This window comes from Dermacentor albipictus, chromosome 2, assembly GCF_038994185.2.
Source record: "Dermacentor albipictus isolate Rhodes 1998 colony chromosome 2, USDA_Dalb.pri_finalv2, whole genome shotgun sequence".
Lineage (NCBI taxonomy): Eukaryota > Metazoa > Arthropoda > Arachnida > Ixodida > Ixodidae > Dermacentor > Dermacentor albipictus.
Window position 1 is genome coordinate 168,940,849 of NC_091822.1, and position 26,218 is coordinate 168,967,066.

Below are 26,218 nucleotides of genomic sequence, written 5' to 3' on the forward strand. Positions count from 1 at the left end.
GCAGTGGCTTTGGGTTTGTGAAGTTGTGGCTCTACCCAAATTTTTAACAATATTATTTTGTATTGATGCTTATGTAACCAGCTGCAAAACTTTGAACCTGAAAGAGTTTACATTCCATTCTCTTTTTTTATTTTACTTTATTCTTGTGCATTCTGTGTGGTAGCATAGTGTACTTGTCTGTACTTCTCTGCTTTTGAATATATGCTTCAGTTTCTTACTTTACACTAACCACGTCTTGTAGTAACTGAACAAACCTTAGTTTGCTGAATGTCTACAAATGCATTCATACACTCGCAGCAATCACAAGCAACCCTTGGAATACTGTTTAATCTTTCACTAACAGTCCATTGACAACAGTCGCAATTTGGCAAAGTCACAACCTGGACTGGCATGCGACCTAGTCCACTTTGTGCAATGTTCCATTCAGTGGCAAAATGCCTCGTAATCTGTTGGCTTTGCCTGTGGCCTGAGCAAGGGTGAATGTGGTCGTTGACCTTTGCAGATTCGTACATGACGCACAGGGAAAGTTGAGCACTGTATGAAAGGCACACATAAAAAGAAAAGATGTGTTGGGGAATGTCCCAGCGAGGAAAAAAAAAATGCACAGGAAGCATAGATAGTGAAGTTGTCTTGGAGGTCTGTGGTGCGGATCACCATCTATAGAAGTCTATGCTGCACTTCTTTTTATCTCTGTGCACTAGTAGAGTTAAAGATAGAGGCACTTGAACAACAAGCACTCTCACTAAAGCACAGACAAAGTTTGGTTGCACACAAATCTTCAAGTTCAGTTTGGAGTCTGAAGTCTGTCTATAGTGCGAGGCAACTTGAGTTTTGAGGCATGGTCACTGTTGGTCTTGTGCGTCTTCGCCTCTGTTTATACTGGGCGCAACTGCAGCGGTATCGTCATAGCTGTTCCAGTGCACATCACACGCCAGTCTCGCCGTTTCTGCCATACGTCTTGCGAGGCTTGGTGGTGGTGGACCCTCCCACTTGGCCATTGCTGCTATTGCCCTTGTTGATGACCACCAGGGGCTTGGGCTCCCAGTAGTAGTCGCTCGGCGTCTCCAACTCCATCTGAGGCTCCAGTGCTTCCCGCACCTTCTGCACAACAGAATGTGAGGCATTTCAGATTGCATCTTAACTTCAAAGTTAGGACCCACACATACCTGTGGTGACAGGAACAAAATTATGCACTGTGATTAAAGGCATCCTGCAGAATAATATCTCTGATGCAATCGTGGTTCATACAATTTTCTTGTTTGTGCATTTCATACACATTCAACTCATCCCATTTTCTCTCTCCATTGCGCTCGGAAATCTATCAGCGATGTTCTGCAGCCCATACTATGTTTCGTATGTTAGTTTGGCCAAAGCGGTAATCGCGTGCAGTGGCAAACAAAAAAAGAAAATGCAAATTCATGATTCAACATCACTGAGCTATTAAATGTGTAGAAAATTTGCAGGCTCTTGCCCGACAGCTCGATCAAGTGAGAATAGCAGAGGCAGGAGTGACTGACCTCAATAAGGCCCGATGCTTGCGTCTTGTGGAGGGCCTTTACGGCGAACACGGGCACAATGCTGGCGATGAGGCCGAACAGCACCCATCCCACGATGTCCACCCACATGGGGAAGTGCTGCTTGTTGCGGTAGCGCAGACGTGTCAGGGACATGCCGCCGCATACCATGATGGCCTGCAGGCCAAAGCGATTGGTCACACATGCACATTTAGCTGCAGCATGTGCAATTGCGAAAAGCCTGGCTCTGAAAACCAGAGCCAGGATTTTAGTTTGGTGGTATTTGTAGTCTGCTTGTAAGCAAGTTGTAGTGTTAAATAATTTCCCATGATGCTGTGACACCTGGACAACTCCTGGCTACAGTACAACCAGAATTTGGCTGTTGCAACTATTGAGGTTGAGAGGGTAATAGAATGCATAAAATAGATAACTGCTGTGTCTGTTCAGTTAAAATGGGTGTCAAGGCAAAAGAAATACAATCAAAGTTGGCACCAGATTAGATGGAGCAAAAGGATTACGTAATTTGAAAGCAGAGATGGCATCGGCTGATGTGTGATATAGGTGAGAACCACAAGATAGCTTTTTCCTGCAGTGGACTTAGAATGACTGATGATAGGGATAGACTATTATGCTTAACTTTTCTTTAGCATACGGGCATCTGTGATTGTATGCATGGCCTTAAATAAATGCATTAATAAGAAAACTACTCCTTCCACGCAATGTTTTGAAATTGGACCTCCCAGTATACCTACTATGCCAAGCGGTGAAAGGAAAAAAGTATCCACCACCTAACTTCCTTTCCTGAATCTTCCACCACTATCCAGATGTTGGCAGTATAGGAGCTGGGCCGTATTGTCTAAGCATAAATTTCCAACAATTCTATTCTTATTGTTCATCTCAACGAGTAGCTGGCACCAGCGACAACGTGGGCATAGCATCCTGCCAGCCAATGACAAAGGGCAAAAAGAGTGGAAAATGTAGAGAATCGTTACATAATGCGGCCACTGATTTGCCATATGCGTAGTTGTGCAGCACATTTCAGTGGGGCGAGAAATCGGCTCCACTTTCCTTTAAGGTTGTCCCACCAGAGTAGTTGGAGATCGTATTGGTCACAGTAAAAAATAATTATTACTGTACATATACGAAGGATTGTAACTTATCCCTTAGAGCGTGTTATGGCTATATTGTGCCAAGCCTTACGTAAAGCAGATGCACACTGTGCAAATGGGCAACCAATTCACTATATAGGGCACTGCCCTCTTTAGCCACAGTATTTATGGCTAAAGTTGTCACCGGTGCACCGAGAAAGCTATTTTGCTAAGGCCTATGCGTGCTTTTGCAGACATTGCTCATTATACATTTTTATTCTTGTATATAATAAAGTGTGAATAACAAAAGTCCTTTCATAGCAGCAACACAAAAAAATGTTAGGGGAGTGCTATGTGAATCGTCAGGCAGGTGTCTATGTGCAAGGCACCTTGCACTGAAGTTTTCCGCAGTAAAAATTTGTTCCGGAACACTCAGCCTAGCGAGCTAAAGAAGAAAAAAAATTGGAAAAGCCATGTTTCAGATTCGTGATGACACTTCGGAGCGCTTATTGTGAGGCAAAAGTTGCACTCGAATGTGGCATTACCAAGCTTGGGCTTTGCAGTGCACAGCATTCAACATTAAGACAAGCACTTGTTGGCATTTGGAAGGTTGTTTCATTTCGTTTTTTTCACAGCCCTAGTGGCTGGAGTTGGTGACACTGGTAGGATGAATGAAACAGTCGCAGCATCCTCTGGCCAGTGCAGAGAGCCTCCATGTCGTGCCAATTCGTAAGCTGTTGCTGTCTGGGACCTGAAGACACACCCACCTTCATAATAACACAGCAGCTTTTTAGTTAGTGCAGTTGGCATATCATGACTCAACACAATGGTCGTACCTGGCCATGCTCTGTGTGTCTGCAAAATCACTGTGTTGTTGCATGACTGGATGCTGCTTCATGTGTACAGAAATTGCAATGGGCATCCACTGCTCACACTTTCGAGATTGCATGGCATGTACGACAGAGGGCTGCTCAGATACGCCTCCCATCACGGAGGCCATGGTTCAGCCAATGCAGCTCACCGCATAGTCTGCTTTGCATCCTGCGATTCTGCAATGTGAAGCGCTCCAACAATCGTCGCCAGCTATGTTTCACATGTTCCAACTTTTCTGGCGGTGTTCCAGTGGCGAGTGTGTTAATCGGCTACTGCTGACATGACACGTCAGGGTATTCATTGCACCTTGCTGCCACATTTTCGTTGGTCAGATGCAGTGTTGCTATGAACATCTCCACTAAATACAAGTTCCACCACTGCAGATGGAATTGCAGAAAATTTGCAGTATGTGAGACAGACTTATCATTTCCAAACTGGTGTTATACTCACCACAAAGACCAGAGGCGTGATGAGTCCCCAGCAGATCCTGAGATAGATGTATGGCACATGATGCATGATTTCAGTCTGACCACTCAGTAGGTTGTGGCCACCTACAAAAGAAAGAGAAGTTTGAAAACTGTGTGTTCACATTTTTTTTACCACAGCTGGCAGCATATAAATGAGTAGGTTTGGAATTTGATCGTTAATGTCATGCTGAGCAATCCTTATTTGTAAAGAATGTCGAAACTGGTCTAACTGCATGCCGGCTTTGATAGCGAATCAGTGGGATATGCTTTACTGGCATTGGGGGTGGATGGGTGAGGAAGGGTGATGCTGCTCCTCGATCTGCTGACTTTCCCTGTAGACAGTTCTGCCATGCAGTGAAGCTACATGGCCTTGGCAGCCCTTTGTTCAGTTCATCAAACGTGCGATGCCCCTTGCTAGTTTGTGGTTCCTGTAGCCGACGTACGGCTTTAGAATGGTTAGTTTTAACTAGACTATTTGCAGATCTGTGATAGTGTAGAGCTTAGGGAAGCTTGTCGCACAGTCTTACATATGAAGCTTAGATATAAGGTATATAAAGGGCCCATTAACCATTAGCTGGCTATCTTAGAGAAGCACCAGATAGCGCCTTGATAAATGCTGTTACAGTGCTTTGTGCTCAAGAATGCAGGGAGTTTTAGAATATGAACGGTACCAGTTCGCTCCTATATAAAGGAAATACGAAAAGTTGGTGTACACATATGAGCAGCAGACGTGATAGTTTCAAATTGTAAATTAAACAAATGAGAAAAAATAATTTTGTCATTGGGAAACCAGGAAATAAAGCCTCTGGGAGGACGGCTATTTATGTGTGGACCAAAAAAAAGGTTTATATGTCAAATTGTTAAAGCATACTCTAGAGTTCATATGATTAAAATTTATTGGAAGTCTCTTAAGGCAGAGCAACATATTCTAGTTGTCCTGAATTTCTCTGGTGAAAACGCACCTCTCTGTGACATCTAGCAGATGTCATTCTTGGACTTGGGCATTAGGAACTAATATGTACATAGAGACGTGTAGTTTACTGGGGCATCTCTGTAAAACAAAATTTCTGAAGATACGAGCAATTTCCTCAAGGGCTGGTTTTATGAAGCTTGAAACCGACAGTCGCTGTTTGGTATTAGTTGCAATCAAACCTAGATATAACAAACACAAATATGACGATTGTCGGATATTGCAAGGTAAACATAAAATTTGGTTGGTCAGGCTTTACTTTAATGGAGTATTCTTCGGCTATGAAATGAAAAATGCGGTATCGGTTTTAGCGAAGCAAATATTTGCTCGAGCGCCGAAAAGTGTATCTGATAGCAAAAATGTTAAGCACAGTCGCCGACCGGTTTTCAAGGCGCCTGATATTTCGGACCTTCACTATTCCTGCGGCACCACCATGTGCCCCTGTAACCAATGCATACCATCAATAACCGAAATTTGGGACACCGCACGGCCTGTCGGGCATGGACCACGCGTGCGACGCCGCAGACATGGCGACCGTGAACAAAGTTGCCGCTATATCGGCTGGCACGCAAACGCAACTTTGATTGCCGACGAAGCTGCACCGATTAGGCCTAGCAGCTTAAGCATGCAGTGAGGCCGGCGAAGTGACTGGCGACAAGCAGTCGCGGCAATCTCGCCGTCAACATATTCGCACTCGAAGACATCATGTGATCGAGCGTGTGATATCGCACGGCACAGGTGAGACTGGCGGCCGCAGCAGTGAAGTACGGACCCACATGCGGACCTCTCCGCGCTCCACGCAGGAAGGAAAGGCCCTGACGTCACTCTTTGTGAAGCAAAAGTGAAGCCGGAAGTTGGCGTTGCTCATGGCGATGCTCCGCCTTTTGTGCCACCCTCCTCTCTTGTTTACATCTTTCGCGAAACCACGCCGCGCTGCGCGTGGTTTCGCGCGCGGAGCGCGCGCGCTCGCGCAACATACGGCAGAGCACGGTGCAGGTAACACAGCGCAACAAGACACGGTGACTAACGCAAACCCGCCCGCACAGCGCCTTTGCTACGGCACGAAACCTACCAGAGCAACACGTGTGAGCGCTCAAAAAATCAGAACAACGCCGCCATTGTGGCCCAAAAGGCGTGGCCATGCAACAATAAAAATAAAAAAGCAGCAAACAAAATGAGAGCCTATACGTCATTTCCGCCACACTTTTCTTCTAGCGCGCGGAGGGAGCAGGGCCTCTCCTTAGTTTCCTTCCTCCGTGCCGTGCTCACAAAATTTTTCATCGACGTGCGCGTTTTGGCCACTGGCTCGCCTTGGTTTGGCCGCGATCGGCAAGTCAACGTGGTGAGCTAGCGCGATAGCACCGTTGCGCATTCGAGGCGGTGCAGAGCGCACGCATCTAATTTATTGCATCCCGTGCCCCGTATCGGCACGCCAGGATGTTGACAGTAATCGGCAGTAGGTCTTTATGCTGGTCCACGGGAGGCACCACGATTGAAGTGCTTTCGCACTGACTGGATTGCAACCGTTTCTTCTTTTCGTCGACACCTGTGTGCATGCTTATAACGAATATCAGATATAACCAAGGTATATTTAAGTCCGATGCGACTACGTTATAACAGGGTTCTTCAATAGTTATTGAAGGACCCTGGTTATAACAAAGTTTGCCAGTTGTTGTTTATCGGCAAAGAGGGATCACGTTTAATCATTAAAATCTAGTAACGCTTCGGTAAAGGCGCGAAATTTAGGAAGCTTTGGTTTCTGTTTCCTTCTCTAAAGCAAAAGGCTTTCTTTTTCCCGCCGGACAAATGAGATAGGGCCTTTAGAGACTACGCCACCACCACTTCAGGCTAATTACAACAGCGTTATTAGTATGTTGTGTTGATTTAAATGTAACAGCATCGCATATATGTCCACTTCAACTGCGCACGTACGCGTCGTAGTGCACGGCGGTCCGTGCGCAATGCCGTATGGTTGAAGTAACGGTCGCTCACCGTAGAACCATCCGAGCGCGCAGAGCTCGAGGAAGGCGATGAGTATGAGCGAGAGCGCCGCCACGTAGTAGTCTGTCATTTGGAAGTAGTAGATGCCACCCTGCGAGCACACAGTCACAGCCAACGAATTTACCGCTTGCGCGCAACCATCACGAAGCTTCTCTCGACACTTTCGTTCTGGACCTCATTCGGGGAGTTCTCGCCCTTGTCCTTTAATTCTGGCCCTCTTTCTCTCTCTCTCTTCTGCGATTAAGTAGCAAAAGAAAAACAAAAAAGGGATCTTCCCGCAGCAAGAGTTGATGGCGAAGAAATCGACATCAACTATAATGTCTATACCGCAGTTTCGATGCATGTCGTTACATCCCTGTTCACTGATTAGCTGTATAGCGGCACGGGCGTACATATTACGAAAATTCAGTCAGTAATTTTTGTCCATAGTCCAGTAGCAGGTGAACCTTGCGGGATTAAATTGAAGAAGAGCTGAACTAAACAGAAGACACTTGACAATTTTGACAAAATGTTTTTCTCATGAGGCTGCCGTCTCGAATGGGAGTCCCATAAAGCCGCTTGACATGGAGAGTCTACCGGAAAAAATTACTTGCTTATTGATATACGTTATGGGCACTCCAAACCTGGTCTAGCAGTGGCGTAGCCAGGTTTTTTTTTTGAGGGGGGGGGGTGTAATCCCTTGACTGTGGACAGGGGTGAGGGTGGTGCTGGGCAGGCAGCGTCCTGGTGCAGAGAAATATTGCAGGGGGGGGGGGGGGGCGCACGTGCCGCCGAACCCCTCCCCCCCACCCCCGGGAACGCCACTACATCGAGGTTTTGTTCGCCCGTGAAATCGATGTCATTTTTTTTTGTGGGGGAAAGGGGGTGATAAATACATTAGTGTGCAAGAATACGAACCGCGTTGCGCGAGGGCTAACGCTAACTTCATCATCATCATCAGCCTGGTTACGCCCACTGCAGGGCAAAGGCCTCTCCCATACTTCTCCAACCACCCCAGTCATGTACTAATTGTGGCCATGTCGTCCCTGCAAACTTCTTAATCTCATCCGCCCACCTAACTTTCTGCCGCCCCCTGCTGCGCTTCCCTTCCCTTGGAATCCAGTCCGTAACCCTTAATGACCATCGGTTATCATCCCTCCTCATTACATGTCCTGCCCATGCCCATTTCTTTTTCTTGATTTCAACTAAGATGTCATTAACTCGCGTTTGTTCCCTCACCCAATCTGCTCTTTTCTTGTCCCTTAACGTTACACCCATCATTCTTTTTTCCATAGCTCGTTGCGTCGTCCTCAATTTATGTAGAACGCTTTTTGTAAGCCTCCAGGTTTCTGCCCCGTACGTGAGTACTGGTAAGACACAGCTGTTATACACTTTTCTCTTGAGGGATAATGGCTAAGTTATCGCTAAGTTATTAATGCTAAGTTAGTGACACATAAATGCAACGGGAAGCACATCGTGTGCCTCTTGCCTGCGTGATGTAGACGATGCTGGTGATGAAGCAGGCGACGCAGATGAAGAGCAGGAAGAGGCCGTGACCCTGGAACCTCTGTTTGATGAAGCGGCCATAGGACTCTTCCAGGGCCTGCACCACTGTGCTGGCGATGGTCACCTGCGAGCGACATGTGTGCGCGGCTAAATTAAGACTCGAAGCTCACCGAAAATCGGGCAGAGAACATGGGAACATGATTGAGAAAGTCAAGTGACAGTTTTCCGCGGCAGAACTGCTCAGATATATGTGCTGATGGGGACACTTATTCGCTAGCTTTGTTGTTTTAACGGAACACTAACGAGACAGTATATCAGTGTCGGTATAATGTAGCGATGCCTTCCTCTCGATTCTGTGCCACTATCATTCACTGTTCAGGGGCCGGTTGATCCTGTCGACAACGCGGGCGCAGCGTCGCTCTGACGACTGACGAACGCCGAAAAGCAATGACATCGGAGAAGGCGTCGCTACGAATTCGCTTCAAAGTCACGACCCAGTTTGGACTGATAAATATATAGTAAATATTTCGTTAGTGTCGCGCTAGTAGGCTGATTATTAGAAGAGAAAGCGAAGGTCAAAGTTCAGTTGGACTTCGATCCGGTACGTCAGTGTGACGTCACTCGTTTCAAAGAATCTTTCTTTCATTTGGGCTATAATTCTGGCTCAGCAAAAGTTATTTGAAATTTGAACAAGTTCAGTTGCCGGCTTCTTTAGAATACAGTGTAGCCCATCTATAACGGTAAAAGAAATTGCGTATGGTTGCTGTCATGGTAAGAGCAGCTCTAAAGGTATTACATAAGCGTAATCTTGCAATACGTGCTCAAATTATTTTTTCTATTTAGTGTCCCTTGAATGTTATTGACTCACGAGGCGTGTGGCGCCTGTGATGTTGCACTGCCTCTAGCATCGGCCCCCGTTTCGAACGACACTGAACACCATCGTGAGCATGCTTATAGTTCACTGGTATCAGGATTGGCCCACCAGTCGCTACCTTCGATTACACGATCTCTGTCGGATTGGCCCAGATTTTATTACTCAGTCTCTGGGATTGGCCCTGCAGCTTTCTTGGCCAAAGAGCCGTCGACATAAAGCGGAGGAGGGGAGGGAGGAGGGGGGGACTAGCCAAAGAAAGCTTCTCTTTAATATATTCGCTTGCGTGGAAAAGGAATAACACCCTGCTAGCGGATACATCGTAACTTTCTCACGCAAGAAGAGCACCAGAACTGAAAGTGGCGTGCGCTTTTATTTTGACAACGCTGAAATAATATTTTTTTCTTGCTCGCCGCTGCTTTGCAGTCGCTCACATTTCACAAGAACACTGAGTTTGTTTATAGTGTGGGGTGTCTTCATCGTTCAACAGTTGCATTCTAAACATCCTCGTTCTTCCGAAAAAAGAAAAGACAAACCACTCTTGCATGTAATACACTTCGCCATTGCAAAAGTGAGATGCTGTATACTGAGACACGGGCCGGTCTTGCCACCGTTGGGCAGTTAAATGTAATGGAGAACCTGCAGGCAAACAGTCATGATAGGTGTGTTACTGAAGGTCACGAACGAAAAAAAAGAGAAAATTATGCAGGAACCACGTAGACCGATTCTCAAAGTAATATACGTTTGCGAATCCGCTGAATTATCTGTAAAAATCATTTGCGCAGCGTTTTCTTCTCGTTCCTAGGCGGTCATGGTGGCCTCCCACGTTGTCTCCGAACCTGGCTGGCTTTTCCAACTTGTGATCCTTCTTTGCCCCAGTCATCGCAGCATCACGCTGGGTCGCTGCTTCGCCGACTCACAAGGTTCATTAACCTCTGGCGTGACGCCAGCGCCTGTCCGACCAACCAGCGAGGTCTGGAAACACCGGCGCCTTTCTTTCTCCCTCGGTAACCTACTTCCTGTCCCCTGGCTCCGCCTCCACTGCAACTCTCTCCGCCTTCCCACGGCGGTACTTTCTCATTTGATCAGCGGAGAAATTACGGCCGCTGACCATGAAAAGGAGGGAAAGAGCCAAAGAAAGCTATTCGATTCTAAAGAAAAAATACGCCATCTTGTTGCGAAATTTCAGCGAGAATAAACGGGTAAGCGCGAAGTATTTTGTTATAGTTGTTAGAATAAACAAGTAAATAACGCAGGTCAGTGTTATTTCTGGCAGCGAGACAGCCGTCAGCACTTGGCGCGCCCACGTGATATGTACCTTCTTCGGGCAGACCGGTGTTGTGATCTGTCGTTCACACCAAGACAACCTCCGGTCACGGATAACGCGATCATGGGAAACGGGCTGACAGCCCCGTCAAGGCAGTTCTCAAATGTGATGTTGTATGACCACCACTGGAGTACCTCGGTCAGTAGAGGTTTGGGCATTTAACAAGGATACGGTCTTTCATCTGTCAGCCGCCCAAATTGACACGTCCACGCCGGAGAAGGGTTCAGTGCAAGGCTACGGCCCTTCACCTGTCAGCCGCCCAAATTGGCACGTCCACGCCGGAGACGGGGTCAGTATACTACCCCCCATCCCCTGTTTGCGCCTAGTGATGTACAGGCGCCCAAATCTTTAACTGGCGTGCGGGAGCGGCGACTTTTCCATGCGTCAGCGACGTATGACGGGGCGAGGCTGGAAACAGTCTGAGGCTAAGCGCATGCGGACAAAGCGCGCTCAGCTGGGCCCATCGTCTGCTAGGCTGTTTCCAGCCTCGCCCCGTCATATGGTGCTGACGCCCGGAAAAGTCGCCGCTCCCGCACGCCAGTTAAAGATTTGGGCGCCTGTACGTGTGTTTCCGACAAAGCTCCCTTCGGGGGTAAAGGGCAACAGAACTCCGGATTGGTGGGACCTGAGGTACGTCATTGGTCTCTTGACGCCGGATTGTGGGAAGCGACTGAACAATGATTATGCAGGGGATAAAAAGAGCGATGGACGGCGGGAGTGATCGGCTGCTACAACTTCATGAACTCTTTCAGTACTACTTTGAATTTTCCTGTAGATATGTAATACAAGCTTGTGTGTAAAACGTCCCGGATATCGGGCCCAGCTCCACGTTCCCTTACTCTTCCACGAGCAAAGTACATTCCACGTCTTCGGACACCCAGTCGCAACACTGGTCATATAGAGCTCCTTAGAGTTTCGGTGATCTGACGGGCACCGACACACTTAGCATGACATGACGTGCTAGTCCCTGCGTTAAGCGTCGGCGTCCCGTGGCGTAACCGAGCGAACGAGCACAACGAAGGATGAAAGAGCGTCCTTCGCTTGTCGTGCCTTCTTTTTTGTGTCCGTTGTTTTGCGCTAAACAAAGTGTTTATGGATTCGCTCCAACTAGCCCGCCAACGCATTGAGCGAACGCGGAGCGCAGCGGGGATGAAAGCTTGCGATAGCGAAGAGAGCGCGAGGAGGAAAGCGGAGAAGAGTGTTGAGGGCGAGCTCCACCACTGGAAAAGCTGGCGCCACCGTCGGCGTGACGTGCATGAGGGATCACGTGGACACAGCGGCCGCGTCGGCTGCTTCGGAAGCGCCGAAGCGAGCTGAAAACGAAAGTTTAATGTCCCGCCTGCGCTGCGGTTCTGATTAAGTGGTGAGGCTTTAACGACTTAGGTGTCTGCTTGACAACATTTGAAAGTACTATAATAGGTAGTGGCTGCCTTTGGAGGCTTGCAGTATGGTAGGCTACAGTTCGGTGCCGCAGTGCCGGACCTCCGCAACGGAGCCCGGTGTCAGCCTTATTAGACAGTTTTTGTACTGCGCGATAACGATACGTATACGCAGCACGCAAGCGCTTTGCGGAACGCAGGAGCGCGTGTCACGTCAGGGATTTTAGCACTGGTAAATGCCTACGTACGTAAGAGGGCGAGCGTTGTTAGACGCCACGCGCATCGGAGCGCGTTGGCAGCGTCCGCCAGTGCGTCGAACCATCGGTCGAACTAAAAACGCTGTTGATATGGCCAACGTGATGTAACGTGTGCGCGCGTTCACGCTACGTCGAACTATGTTGAGGCCTTTAAAGGACTACATTTAATACGGATGGAATACACGAATCATATGGAGAAAAATAAAAACCGAGTACTCGCTTTCTGAGGCTGGCACGGTCATTAGCGAGAAACAGCTCTAACAGGAGGTCGAGCCTTTCGCGTAAACAGCGCACACGGAACACTTTCTATATTTGGCTATGCATTCCCAGCATGCAGGATCCGGGAACGGCTTCTGAGCGTTCACTTCACGCAGGAATGCCAAATCCTAGGCCGTCGAAAAGTACAGCCTTCTGCTGGTCGCCTTTGACGGCGCCATTTTGCGTTACTCTTTTGTCTCGCGCTCTCCCGAACAAACGAGGACCAGGAGAGGAAGTTGCGCTATTCCACTTCACAATCACACACACTCTCTTTCTCTCGCTCTGCATGTGCGCGTTGCCTGTTTACCGTGGGCACGGCCTGCCGTGCGACACTGTGACTGAACTCCTGCACCCCTCGGGCTGCCCTTCACGACACAGGACACTACTACGTGCGCTCCTGACATTCGCCGAGGCTGTCGGCTTCGCCGACCGCCTTTAGCTCCATCACATTTCCGCGGCGTGCTGCTGTTCCTGGTGCTCTTTATCTCCCTCTAATTTCATTTCCTACCCCCTGTGCAGCGCGGTTGAGGTGGTGTCCTCTGCTGAGAGACAGTTACTGCGCTGCACTTTACCCCAACCTTTCTAACCCATCATCAAGAATCTCCTTCTCTGCATGTTGTGCTTGCACTTGCGCTTCCCTTGTGGCCCACCAGGCGTCGCACCGTCGACATCAACGTAGCGTCCACGACCGCGTCATAACCGCGTCCGCGCCATTTCCGTTGGTGCTTCGACGCCGCGGTGCTCGATGTGCATGTTAGCGGCGTCCGTACGCTTTCGCGTAACCCGCGTTCACGAAGTGAAACGTCACTGTAGCTTTCGATTGATTTGCCCACTTTGTCAACTCGGCGTCGAAGCCACAAATGGAAAGGGCGCGAACGCGGTCGCTACATCGATCTCCACGGTTCAACGCCTGGTGTGCTACAGGGAAAGCGCATATTGCTACACATGCAAAGAAGCGACGCCGCGAACATGCAGAGAGAGAAGGAGATTCTTGATGATGGGAAGGAAAGGTTGGGGTAAAGTGCAGCGCAGTAACTGTCTCTCAGCAGAGGACACCTCAACCGCGCTGCACAGGGGGTAGGGAATGCACCGCGGCGTCGAAGCACAAACGGCAAGGGCGCGAACGCGGCGATTCTCTTCTCCAACTACAGGCGCCTCCCTCCTCCGGCGCTCGCTTGCGGCTTCAAACGTAACCTCGTCGATTTCACAGGCGGGTCATTTACGCTTGCGCGTAAAGAAACAAATAAGCGCTTTATACGACCTAACGCACAAATGAAAGCGTAATGATTCGACGGTGGTTGCCGGTAGCGGCTGGCTGACCTTTATTGTATTTTGTATTAGCAACAGACAGTTCATATTCTCTGTCAAGCGTAGTTTAGATAAAAGGTTTATGCTGCGTATACAATTCCATTGGGCCGTGTAATTTTTTTGAAAAATGATTAGATTTAAAAGAACGTTGTAAAATAACCTGCGCAGATACCTTGAGAAACTATGTAGGTTATACAAAGTGGTATCTCGTGGCCTTGCCGCCACGGTTGGCTTCAGGGACAGTAGATGAGCTGTAATGTACTACTTAGACAACGTGACGTGTATACAATGCTTCGCTTTTTGCCTATGTTATCCTCCTGGGGGAATTGTGCCGTGATTGTGACTCGGTGTTCGTATCGCCTCTTGTTGAAATATACTTCCTCTAAACACACCAGCATGTGCTATTGCAATGCGTCGTTGCTAGGGTATTTTGGAGGGCCGTGCATGCTGGTTTTCGTGGCCTTGGAGCTAACCGCTTTATTACATATGGTCGCTGCTCACGTGGCCGCTTCGCGCGACCTTTAATTGCTGCAGGGACATTTTGTTTGTGGCGTAACCGGTGCGAAGCAGTTGTCGCAGGACATCGTCGCCGCGCTCTATTTCCAGTTCTGGAGGGGCTCCACTTTGAGCTACTGTCGTTTCTATCAGAGGAGTTCTTCCTTCTTGGGGAAGAGGAGTTCCTTCGACAGTGGTCATACCGTTTCCTATCAGTGGCTGATTTTCGACCAGCCTGGTTCTTGTATAGGCAGGCCATCAAAAGTATTCAATGAATATACGTGTATGGAGGTGCCCGTGATTCCTGTGTGCTCCCGTATGGATGATCATCTTTGTATATGCACATCTCATAGCATCGCTACAAGACTATAGGTAAAGTCACATCATCATTACTATTGTGTAGACTATATATACTGAACATCATTTTGTGTAATGTTACAATTAGTTTATGTGTAACAGTGCGTTTCCGTGGGTCTATGTCGTTATATGTCAGTGAGTGTGGACTCGGACACTTCTTTCAAAACGTGCCACGCACACAATGCTTCGTACCTTGTGTATGTTATCGTCCTGGTGGAATCAGCCTTTTTTTTTCACGGCGCGACGGCGCATGCGCCCTGCCCTAACGGATCAGACGCGAAACGTTTTGGAAGGGACGCGCGCGCGGCATGATATCGGGGGAATCTACCCCGAAAAAAAAAAAAAAAAGCTCGCGGACGCTCACTGCAGCGAACACTTGTGCCGTGTACCGCGTTCGAACTATACCGATAGCTCGACGTCGGTGCAGTGCCGAACACGTACGTGCGTAGTGTAAGACTGCAACTCCACTTTAAAACAGAAAAGTGCCAGGGCCTCGTTACGAGGCACAGAACAAATCAATGAGGACAAGTGGCTCTCCGCTATCAAGAGCCCCGATGCCGGGGCGCAACTATGGCCTGTCCAGAGGGCCCACGATGCGGCGGTCGGGCAAGGCCCGACTGTCCCAACGTGGGAGCGGCCCGCAGCGCGCTGAGTCGCGTACCTCAGGACCTTCATTAAAGTTTTGCATCCATCCATCCATCCATCCATTCGTACGGGCTGCACCATGAACCACGTAGTTGCCGCCTTGCATCGACGGCTGTCAAATTTATCGATAAATCCCTGCGTTACACTTGGGCGGCACTTCAAAGACACGTTGCTGACGCAGTCTTGTCTTCTTGCAGCGTCGGCTCACTGCTGCAACCAGGAACATGAAGTCAGGCACGCTGCAACCGCGTGCCTGACTTCATGTACTCGTTTAAGGCGTGGTAACACTGGGTCGATACCAGGCCGACAAGACGGTGACGATTCAGCACTGTGTCACTGAGACCATTTGATCATAATAGCATAGATAACAGGCCAACAACCACGTAACCGACAGGTGCGAGTTGTCATATAGCGCGACGGGCTTTCTCGTCGACGGCACCGACAAAATCAGCGTGCAGACTACGATAGCTTGACCGAACCCTACGCGATCAGCCGTCGAACCGACAACGCGATAACTGAATGAATGAATTATGGGGTTTTACGTGCCAAAACCACTTTCTGATTATGAGGCACGCCGTAGTGGAGGACTCCGGAAATTTCGACCACCTGGGGTTCTTTAACGTGCACCTAAATCTAAGTACACGGGTGTTTTCACATTTCGCCCCCATCGAAATGCGGCCGCCGTGGCCGGGATTCGATCCCGCGACCTCGTGCTCAGCAGCCCAACACTATACGCACTGAGCAACCACGGCGGGTAACGCGATAACTGCAGCTCATTCACTTGTAAATATTGAGAAAAGGTTTATTGGCGGCTCCTAATGTAACGGCACAGCAACCGGGAACGGCGAAGCAGCCCGAAGCACTGTCCAAACGGACGCCAGCAATCAACAGCGCGAGCCGAGACGAGCCGTGCGTTGGCGATGCGGCTGTGCCGCGAGGCGCGTCTTCTTCACAATATAATTATTCGCGGTCAAAATGCGTCGACATGCCTTCGAAGTTGAAATGCACGAGCTTCAGTCCTCTCAAGCCGTGCACGTGAAGTTCGAGTCAATGTTAACCCGATTTAGCGAAGGTTGGGTTACATCTGACCCCGCCATGTTCGTGCACCCGCTACCGATGGACCTGAACTTAATGTAGCCAATCAGGGCGAAGGAAACTGCTCTTATAGTTGAGTTGTGACTCTATAGCGATTTGGTAACTATACTCTTCACTTCGCACGGCACGCACACAATAAGTGGCAAGCGGCGACACAGCGCTGTGCCAACATCTTGTGTTTTGGTCACCGTTCCCGAACGTTGCCGGTCGCTTTCCCGTAGATGGTGGGTCTGTGTCTGTTATTATGCGGACACATTGCTTAATTCCAGAGAAGCACTGTTTACCTCTGCGTCAAACGGGAAAGATGAGAATAATCATTCGGTACAGCAGCACAAACTCGCTCATTACCAACGGTGTCAGCAATGGCATCCGCGTTCTTGCGAGAGAACTATACACGGCCTATGAGTGGGGGCATATGCCGAGCACAGTTTTTTCTAATAATAATTTATGGCACGCCGTAACTGTCAGTATAACGAAGTTTAACAAAATCTAGAATCAGTAGTAACGGCCTGTAATATATATGTGTCTGGATCAGAGTTGCAGTTTATATAAGTCACTCGGCCGCTCATATTGAATCGTCTCAGGGAGGAACGACGCGGCTCAGATGTACAAGTATGTATGTTTTGCTACATTTTGAGATTTTTTTCACATCAGCGGTGCGCCGTTTCTACAATATTTGAAAATCTAACAGTGATCTGAAGCTGTAGACGTAAACAAATGCACCGCTTTAGCAAATCCCACGTGGAAGGCTGCGCTCGAAGGCTTCTTGAATACGCGAAATGTTAAGTGAATGTGTGAAAGGAATACGAAAAGCGATGTGCAATCGCAGACATCAGCGACAGCGAACTCTATGAGGCAGCCGCCTCGGCAGACGGAAGTCGGCGTGCCTTTCTCGGCCGCGCTGTTACCACAACATCGTACTCGGGCCTGTTCACCCACTACAGTCGACTCGCGATCCACGAAACGCGACACTGAAAAATAATGTCGACACTGAACAGGAGAGACGACTGCCTAGGCAGCAGTGAGGCGGCTGACGCGATCGTTTTATGGCCACTAGATAAATGTAATTTATATGGCGCTTGATGTTATAACCCCATGCAGCCATATTGTACCTAAGGGGGTGAGGTTACCTCAAGCCGCGTCTGTGCGGCTTTTTTCACTCATCCACCTCCATTTACCACTCCTCTGTACATGTGTGTATGTAAATGGAAATCAATAAATCAAATCAAATCAAATCACTGACGTCGAGTGTTGGATAAATTGCCCAGGTAGCCTCAACGTATAGTTCCGAACACGAGCTCTGCCGAGAAGCAGGAGGCGTCAGTCCGTATCACACTGCGAATGGCGAGGAGTACGAGTGGTAGACGCTCCGTCCGTGGTGTCGGTGTCCATGATGCTGTGAGCGAGACATTTAACTGGCGGTGAAAGCGCTTGGCAGTGCCGTTGGACGTGGGGCGGTAGGCCGTCGTCTTGATGCGGCTGACACCCAGCAGTCGAATTGACGACCTCGATCAGCTGCAATGGTCGAGGGAAATCCGTAGCGACTAATCCGTACTGTGACAAGACCTATACAGGGTGACTGTATCTGCGGTGATATCGCTGAGTGGCAATGCATCAGGGCAACGCGTGAACCGGTCGATGCACGTTAAGATGTAGCGATTGTCCTTGCATGGCGGCAAGGGACAGACCAAGTCGATGCGCACGCGGCTGACACGCGCGTCAGGAGGCCCGAAGGTTCCCAGCGAACCGACGGCGTGGGGCTGAACTTTTTTTTGCTGGCACTGTAGACAAGCCCGTGTCCAGCGTCGGACGCCGATATATATTCATGCGTGACCACAGGTATCGTGTAGTGACGAGGTGTTGAGTCGCAGGAATGCCAGGGGTGCGACAAGGAATGCGTGGCATCGAAGACGGTGCGGCGAAATCGTGGCGGAACGTAGGGGCGATAACAACCTGTAGTGACGTCACAAACCAAGGGATTATTGCAACCAGGAAATTGCATGTCTTGAAGATGGAGGGAATTATCCTTCAGCCGTAAGGCCCGAAGTTCGCTGTCCTCTCGCTGTGCTGTATAGCCACAGCTGCAAAATACACAGGTGGGCGCTCCTGGACAGTTGTGTTGACTTGTATACGGGATAGTGGCGTCAGCGACTGGGTTGTGTGTGCCGCTGATGTGCCGAATGTCGCCCGTGAATTCGGATGTGCAGGCAAGTTGGCGAATCTCACGAGGAATGTGGGTAGAATTGGTAGCGGCCGAAGCGTACGCGAGTGGCCTGTGGTCAGTGAGTATGTGAAATTGTTGACCTTCGAGCAAGTGGCGGATGTCCGTATGTTCGTACTGTTAACGGCGGTAGCGTCAGCGGCGGTCCTCCCGCGTAGGAGGGATTAAGCACACCTCCGCACGTGTCGCTGAAATAACGCACAGCACAGCCGGCGCAGTCGGAAGAGAACAGCAGTTTACGATAGGTAGTGAGGCATTGGAAGTGGTAAGGGAATACATCTACTTAGGACAGGTAGTGACGGCGGATCCGGATCATGAGACGGAAATAATAAGAAGGATAAGAATGGGCTGGGGTGCGTTTGGCAGGCATTCTCAGATCATGAACAGCAGGTTGCCATTATCCCTCAAGAGAAAAGTATACAATACCTGTGTCTTACCAGTACTCACCTACGGGGCAGAAACCTGGAGGCTTACGAAAAGGGTTCTAGTCAAATTGAAGACGACGCAAAGAGCTATGGAAAGAAGAATGATAGGTGTAACGTTAAGGGATAAGAAAAGAGCAGATTGGGTAAGGGAACAAACGCAAGTTAATGATATCTCAGTTGAAATCAAGAAAAAGAAATGGGCATGGGCAGGACGCGTAATGAGGAGGGAAGATAACCGATGGTCATTGAGAGTGACTGAATGGATTCCAAGGGAAGGGAAGCGTAGCAGAGGGCGGCAGAAAGTTAGGTGGGCGGATGAGATTAAGAAGTTTGCAGGGACAACATGGCCACAATTAGTACATGACCGGGGTAGTATGGGAGAGGCCTTTGCCCTGCAGTGGGCTTAACCAGGCTGATGATGATGATGATGACAGCTGGCGCAAACGACGCTGCATTTGAGCGCGCGCTTCGAGAACAAGAGCTTTAATTTGGCCCGACTCGAAAGCGTGCTTCCGGGCTTCCTCGCCTAAAGCGCGAGCAAATTGAACCGAAGGAGCTGCTACTGGAAAGCTCCTGATGCATTTTCTTGGAAAATTTCATTAATGTAGAGCTAGTCGCACGCTTCGGAAAAAGACAAAAAGCTGGTGCGCCTATTTACTAGTAGTGTAGTTGCTTCACCTTACTTTTTCGAAGAATGAGGAACAGTTTTATGCGTTTTGTGCTCGTTTTCGATTTTCTTCGAAACAATTATAAAAAGAAAGGTCAAAGGTGACACATATGCGTACGCGGGTATTTTCGCTTTTTTTTCCTCCGGCCCTCCACCTATTCGTAACCGAAGTCTCACCTGCGAGTCCATGGCGACGCAGATGAAGAAGAAAAAGAAGAAGACCGCCCAGAATGTAGGCACCGGCATGTTGCGGATCACCTCCGAGTACACCACGAACACGATGCCAGGGTCTGCACACGGTCCCAGGCGTGCATTGCTCAATGATCATCACTATGCCTAACTGGCAGCGCTGTATCATGCCGCAAGCACGTGAAGTGCGGTCTGTTTAAGCAGTCAATTTTACAACGTGCACGTTTATTCCGCGAGCCTTGGGCTATAACAGTCAAGCAGGGATGAGAATTTGCGCCATTAACGTATAGTGCAACATGCAATGCAAAATGCGAGTACGCACGTGAACAATAAACAGCCGAACGCAACGCTAAACGACACATACGGACAGCACGTGCACGTGCAGGGGCGCTGCTGGTGTTGCCTGGAGCGTGTTTAGACCGCTCCTCTGACCTACTCCCGAACAACGGTTTCCGCGAACTACGCATGCGCCGGCAGCCCGCGACGCCGGCGGCGCCATCTATTCTCGCATTTCTCTCTGTCCTATACTATACATACTTACAACGACTGCCCATTCGCTCCGAAATGCGTGGAAGCCGACGGGACAATATGGGCATGTTACTATACAGAATGGACAGCTTCTGCCATAGGTTGTCACCGCTGCTTTGCTTGCGCACATGGAAGAAGGGAAAGGACTAGGAACGAGCGTGACGTGACAACCTCGAAGTCTAGTCATAAAGAATATGAATGGAAGACTCCTGGGAAAGAGACCCTCATCACGTCATAGGCAAGCGGTAAACTCTATAGCCGATGGGCGCGCGAATAGTATGGGGGAGAGCCATCGTAGAGCACAGAGCAGATGGCGAGAGCCGATCGTGACTAGGTCGTCCCTAACTATTACGGACCAAACGATACATTGAAAGATCCAGCAACCGAGGAGGCCCTATATTTCCTAAGTGTCAAAGCGCAAGCGCGCCCCGTAGAAAATGAAGTAGAAAATGAAGGGCGGCGTCAGGGGATGTTGGCTTGCCGAGGTATAGAGTGGTCCATTTCTAGTACAGCCTAGCGAGGCTAGCTGCCTGACTTCGTGTTTCTTCGTAATCTTTTTCCTTCCTCCATGCTTCCGCATGACATATACGTACATACGGTGAAATAAAGTTAATGTGTGATCATAACTGCGGCCATAAATGGCGGCCAACTACTGGGATACTGGCGCCTTCAGAGTTATCCCCACTTTTGACGTCACTGGATGGGCATGTCAAGAAAAAGGAAATTCACCGACGATTAGGATACTCCCTCGTGCGAAATTTGAGCGCAGCTCTATACGTGTTTTCATTTCACGCGAGCATGCAGTAATAAGGCGCCGAGCGGGCGTGAGCAGACACCCACCTTTGTGCAGAAAGGCGCTGTCAATCCTCTGGCGCCAGCGGGCGCAGATGTGGCCGATGGTGCCGAAGACGACGCATCCCACCACCAGGACTGTCAACGTGTTCACAAACACAGAAATCACCGTGTCTCTGTGTCAGTGTGCAAGCAGACGCAGGCCACGTCAACGCAGCTCCGCTCGCACCCACTGGGAATAAACGCTCGGCACACCGCAAACAGCGCTACTCGGGCTGCGCGAATATTTAAGGCCGGATCGAATGCGAATCGAATACTGTCAGCATCGAATCGAATGAGTTTCGAACGTCGAACGTCCTTTTTCACCATTAATACTAAACAGTGTTTGCACCCTATAGTATAGTGGCAGTATTGGCAAATTTAGCAAATTTCCGTAGTTGCAGTGCACATTATGAAACACGTCACATCGAAAGCACAGATGGCGTATTAGAAACACATAAGCAGTTAACACGATTAGTACTCTTCAAAGCCTACGAGGTCATGCATTATCAGAAGGTATACCTTTAGAAAGGCACTCCTATGAGCCAATTAGCATCTGCGTATGTAGCTTCGAGACTATGTATAGTAAATGCACACCGAGTGCAGCCGGTGGTAGAGAAAATAAAAACTCACGATTCCTCTGGTTCGAACGTTCGTAGCAGATGGTGCGATCATTATATCGAATAATGTTGTAACCAAGTACATTCCGATTTCGTTCACAGATAACGCTCGGGTGCAGCATCAAAACGCTGTCGCGTTAAAAGTTGTAGGGAACAATAGCCACAGGCAGAATGCCGCGACTGGGCGAAACCTCAGAGCAAATGGTCACGGTTGAGCCGTAAAAGTACGGCTCAACTTAGCGTCTAACTTAGCGTACATGAAGTAACCAAAGAAAAAGAAATTGACTTATTAGGTTCGCATCATTCGATACAACGAGTGGCATAATCTTGTTCGCCTGGTTTGGCAAGACGTCTAGTTGCTATGGAAACCGGCGGAACCAGTCAGCCTGTCCGCAGCAGCTCGCTTCTCCATTGGCGAGGTGCACATGCAAAATGTCTCGTCGCTCTATGGCCGAGCCATGCAAACAAAAGTGCCAAATGTTTTATCGAACATTGCGAACCAAAGAATACATTCAATCAGCGAAATTTCAGTGAACAGAAAGGAGCGGTAAGCGCAAAATTCACATTTCAAATATGTTAGAAAGAAGAAAAAAAGATGCCGCTCACTGTAAATTTACTTGAAAGAGAGAGAGAAGCAGGGAATGGGTGTTCTTACCTCATGAGGCTGATCTGGCGCTTGTTCTTTGAACTGACGACATAGTTGGAGCCAAGCGTCAGACCCAGTGAGTGAATGGTTTGTGCCAGGGCGAATATCCATAGCTGCGCAGATGCCAAAAAGAAAGCAAAATGAATAAATAAAGAAAGTTAATAATGAATTTGCGTAGTTGAATTATGTGATAACATCTCTGCCTGGTTTGCGAGGTCGCCAAGCGACACTTAGTCTGCAAACAATGGCATTCTGACAGAGGAACGGAGAAGATGATCTTGCTGTTTCATGTGCTGTTTCACCCTCCATTTCTTTATGGGGAAATAAAGCTGATTTGATTTCATTCGAACTGAATTAAATTAGTCTATAGCGCTGTTTTGAGTGCTGAACTAGTTTACAAGGTGCAAGAACCACGAATCCTACAAAAACGCACGCGCACACACAAACACAGAGAAAGAGATAGATAGAAAACTTCACGGGCCATTCCAGATAAGGCGAATGATGAAAAAAAAAAACAAGCAACACAAACAAAAAAGACACACACACACACACACACACACACACACAACTCAAAGTCCAAGTTACGTTGCTCGAACTGGGCCAGGTGCGGATCAAACCCGCACTGAAACTTAGCTCACGCGCGCGTCTTCCAGCACTCACCCTGGCGCTCTTGATGGCCTTGATGTTTGGCTCGAACATGTACATGATGCCCTCAGTGGCGCCCTCCAGCGTCACGACGCGAAGCAGGAAGGCGAACAGCACCAGCATGGGCGCCAGCGACAGCACGTACTTGATGCGGCCGCTGAAGAAGGTGTCCTTCCGCAGCGACACGTACGTCAGGCACAGGCACAGACCGACCGACGCCAGCAGCTCCCAGCGGACCTCGCCCGGAGAGTCGATGCCGCTGCTCATCTCCAAGAGCTTGTGGCTGCGTCGAGGAGTCGCGCAGTTCGGATATGATCACGACTGAAGCGAGTCTTAAGTGCGTTATAATGTTTTCTTTTTTTTTTCAGATGTGTCTGCACATATGTAGCAGTGAGTAGTAGTCGCTCCTTCAGAGCTGTCTTCTCCGCATCAAGAGACACAATGCGGAGAAGCCTGCTTCTGTAATTCATTTTGGTTTACGGGCGGAAATATTTACTGTGTGTGCGTGCAGCAGTGAAAGTAACCGCTGCAACAACGGACGCAGCAGTTCAGGAATTAAATAAATAAAATAAATGTGTAGTTCCCGTGGATGTCGGCACGTCTTTAGATGTGTCTGCACATATGTAATTAACTGTCTCCTTTAGAGCTGCCTTCTCTGCAATAACTACTCTGATGCAGAGAAGCCCGCTCCTGTAATTTCGGTTTTGAGTGAGTGTGTTAGCTAACTTTATTTGGAATCCGGCGATTGGGAGGCCCGTGCCCGCGGCCGACTAGATGGCCACTGGCAGCTGCTGCTCACGTACGGCCTCCATGGCTCGTTGGACGGCTCAAAGTTGCTCTTGGAGGCAGCACGGCCGACCACCGCACCCGTAGATTTTCCAGGGAGACTTCCAGGGAGACCTTGACATATTTTACATCCCCACATGTCTTTAAAGGTGCCTACGCCAGACCTGCGTAGCTTGTATATATCGCTTCCGTATATCTCGGGGTAGAAATTCTTCCATTGCACGGGGCTAATATAGGTTTCTGTTTGTACAGTGAAAGCTCGATAATTCGAACTTCAATAATTCGAATTTATGGATAATTCGAACTGTACGATTTGGTCCGGCCAAGCTCCACAGAAGTCTATGTATAAAAAAGTCCGTTAATTCGAACGCGCGAAGGTTCCCTCACGGATAATTCGAACTACGCTCGCCTGGCACACGGCCAGAGAAACGCGCCTACTGCCTACACACAAGGCTGTATTGCCTCCGAAACGGAGAGAACGGCGAGAGAAGGCAAAATCGGAAAAAAATCTAACCGACGCGGGGTCAGCCAGAAGGCAGCGGCGGCTGCCGCCTCTCCGTTCTACGTAACCTCCGAGACTTCTTTCCCGTTGCGAATCTCGGAGGCTTTGCAAATCTTGTACAGCTGCTAATGTTGTGCGGAGATGGCACGGCAAGCTCCAAAACACAGCGAATCAAGTACGTCGCAGCTGCGCTTGCAATCAAGAACCAACGAATCAGGGCCTTCGCCACCTTCACAGGTTCAGCGTCTTTGTCTCGGCAGTCTTCATTGGCTGTGCACCTCTGTTTTCAGTTTAGGAGGTATCGGCCGTCGCGATTCATTGTGATGGTATTAAGCCTCGGCTAACGTTCGTTTCGGTGGACATCGGTGGTGTGGCACAGTCGGACCCAGAGCTTCGACTTGAAGATGGCGTTTGCTCGCGGCACAAGCCATCACTTTCTGACACGCCAAATTTCTGACATGCCATACTGCTTCCAAATCGCAGTGTACTGTTGCCCTCCTTCACTTTCATTAGTTCGAACTTTCGTTAATTCGAACTGAAGCGGCTTCCCCATGCGGTTCGAATTAACGAGCTTTTACTGTATTCACCTCCGAGAAACAAAGTCAGCTCAGTTCAGTTTGGTGTGAGGCGGTGGTAATAATCGCCGCCGATTTTCATAGAATTTGGTAATATCACTAAATCTTGTTAATCTGTCTGTTTTTTCTTTCCAGATCTCCTCCTCCGCCTTTTCCTGACCAATGTACGTCACTTCTTGCCCAGCTCGGCGAGTAAGACCTCGAGCTTCGACGTGTGCTACCTCGTTGGGGTTGATTGCGGGAATGCCTAGAGTCGTATGTGCTGGGAACCAGAGAAATTGCATGTCGTTCCTCTCTGCGTTGGAGAATTTTGCTTCGTTGATTCTGATGATGTGCCATGCCTCAGGAGAGATCCTACCGTTAGCACAATTGCTAATAGCCAGCTGAGAATCGCTAATGATGTATTGAGCATTCGTGTAGACCAATGCTAGTGCTATGGCTACCTTCTCTGCTGTCTGGAAATGTTTGGTATTAATGGACAAGCCTGTAAGGGGCTTTTGGGTGTGATATGCGACTACTGCCACGTAGCTATTTCTGCGTGCGCATTCAGCCCCGTCTACGAAGGCTGCTCTGTCGCGTGACCCATAGCTTTGGATCATTCTCTCTGCTCTACTCCTGCGTCTGCCCTCGTTGTGATCTGGATGCATATTCTTGGGTATATTTGGTACTAGGAGTTTGTCACGACTTACCTTCGTTATTGTCCCTTTCTCCGTAATTTCTATTTTAAGGCGGAAAGATTTGCGTACCCGTCACGGTGGCTTAGTGACTATGGTGTTGCGCTGCTAAGCACGAGGTCACGGGTTAGACTTCAGGCCACGGCTGCTGCATTTAGATGGAAGCGAAATACAAACACGCTCGTTGACTTAAATGCTCGTAGAAGGACCCCGGGCGGCCAAGAAAGTAATCTGGAGTCTCCCACTGCGGCGTACCTCGTAATAAGACGGTGGTTACGACACGTAAGACAACAGAGCTAATTTCATTTAATTACGATTTGCGCATGCGTGTAACCGTGAATATTTTACTACTACAATTAACAACGCGTAACAAAAAAATGAATAATATGAAGTAAAGATATAAAACAAACATACGTTAAAGGGATAGCTAGGTCAACCGTCTCATTATAAGACCGTGTAAACATATTGCACCACGAGGACTTCCCCTGCGCCCCCCCCCCCCCCGTTTTTTTTTGTTGC

The 26,218-nt window shown here is 48.9% G+C and overlaps 1 protein-coding gene across 1 annotated transcript in view; it reads right to left on the reverse strand.

The window, feature by feature from the left end:
- Positions 1-307: 307 nt before the first annotated feature.
- Positions 308-26,218, reverse strand: part of LOC135910641 (sodium- and chloride-dependent GABA transporter 1-like) — a 104,660-nt gene continuing 78,749 nt past the window's right edge. Inside the window, exons 5-13 of the mRNA XM_065442656.2 lie at positions 23,178-23,445; positions 22,527-22,630; positions 21,261-21,388; positions 19,881-19,993; positions 8,382-8,522; positions 6,905-7,004; positions 3,926-4,026; positions 1,518-1,691; positions 308-1,101 (exon numbers count right to left, since the gene is read on the reverse strand). Coding sequence (XP_065298728.1) covers positions 925-1,101; positions 1,518-1,691; positions 3,926-4,026; positions 6,905-7,004; positions 8,382-8,522; positions 19,881-19,993; positions 21,261-21,388; positions 22,527-22,630; positions 23,178-23,445 — 1,306 coding nt within the window. The 3' untranslated portion in view covers positions 308-924. The remainder of the gene's footprint in view (positions 1,102-1,517; positions 1,692-3,925; positions 4,027-6,904; positions 7,005-8,381; positions 8,523-19,880; positions 19,994-21,260; positions 21,389-22,526; positions 22,631-23,177; positions 23,446-26,218) is intronic.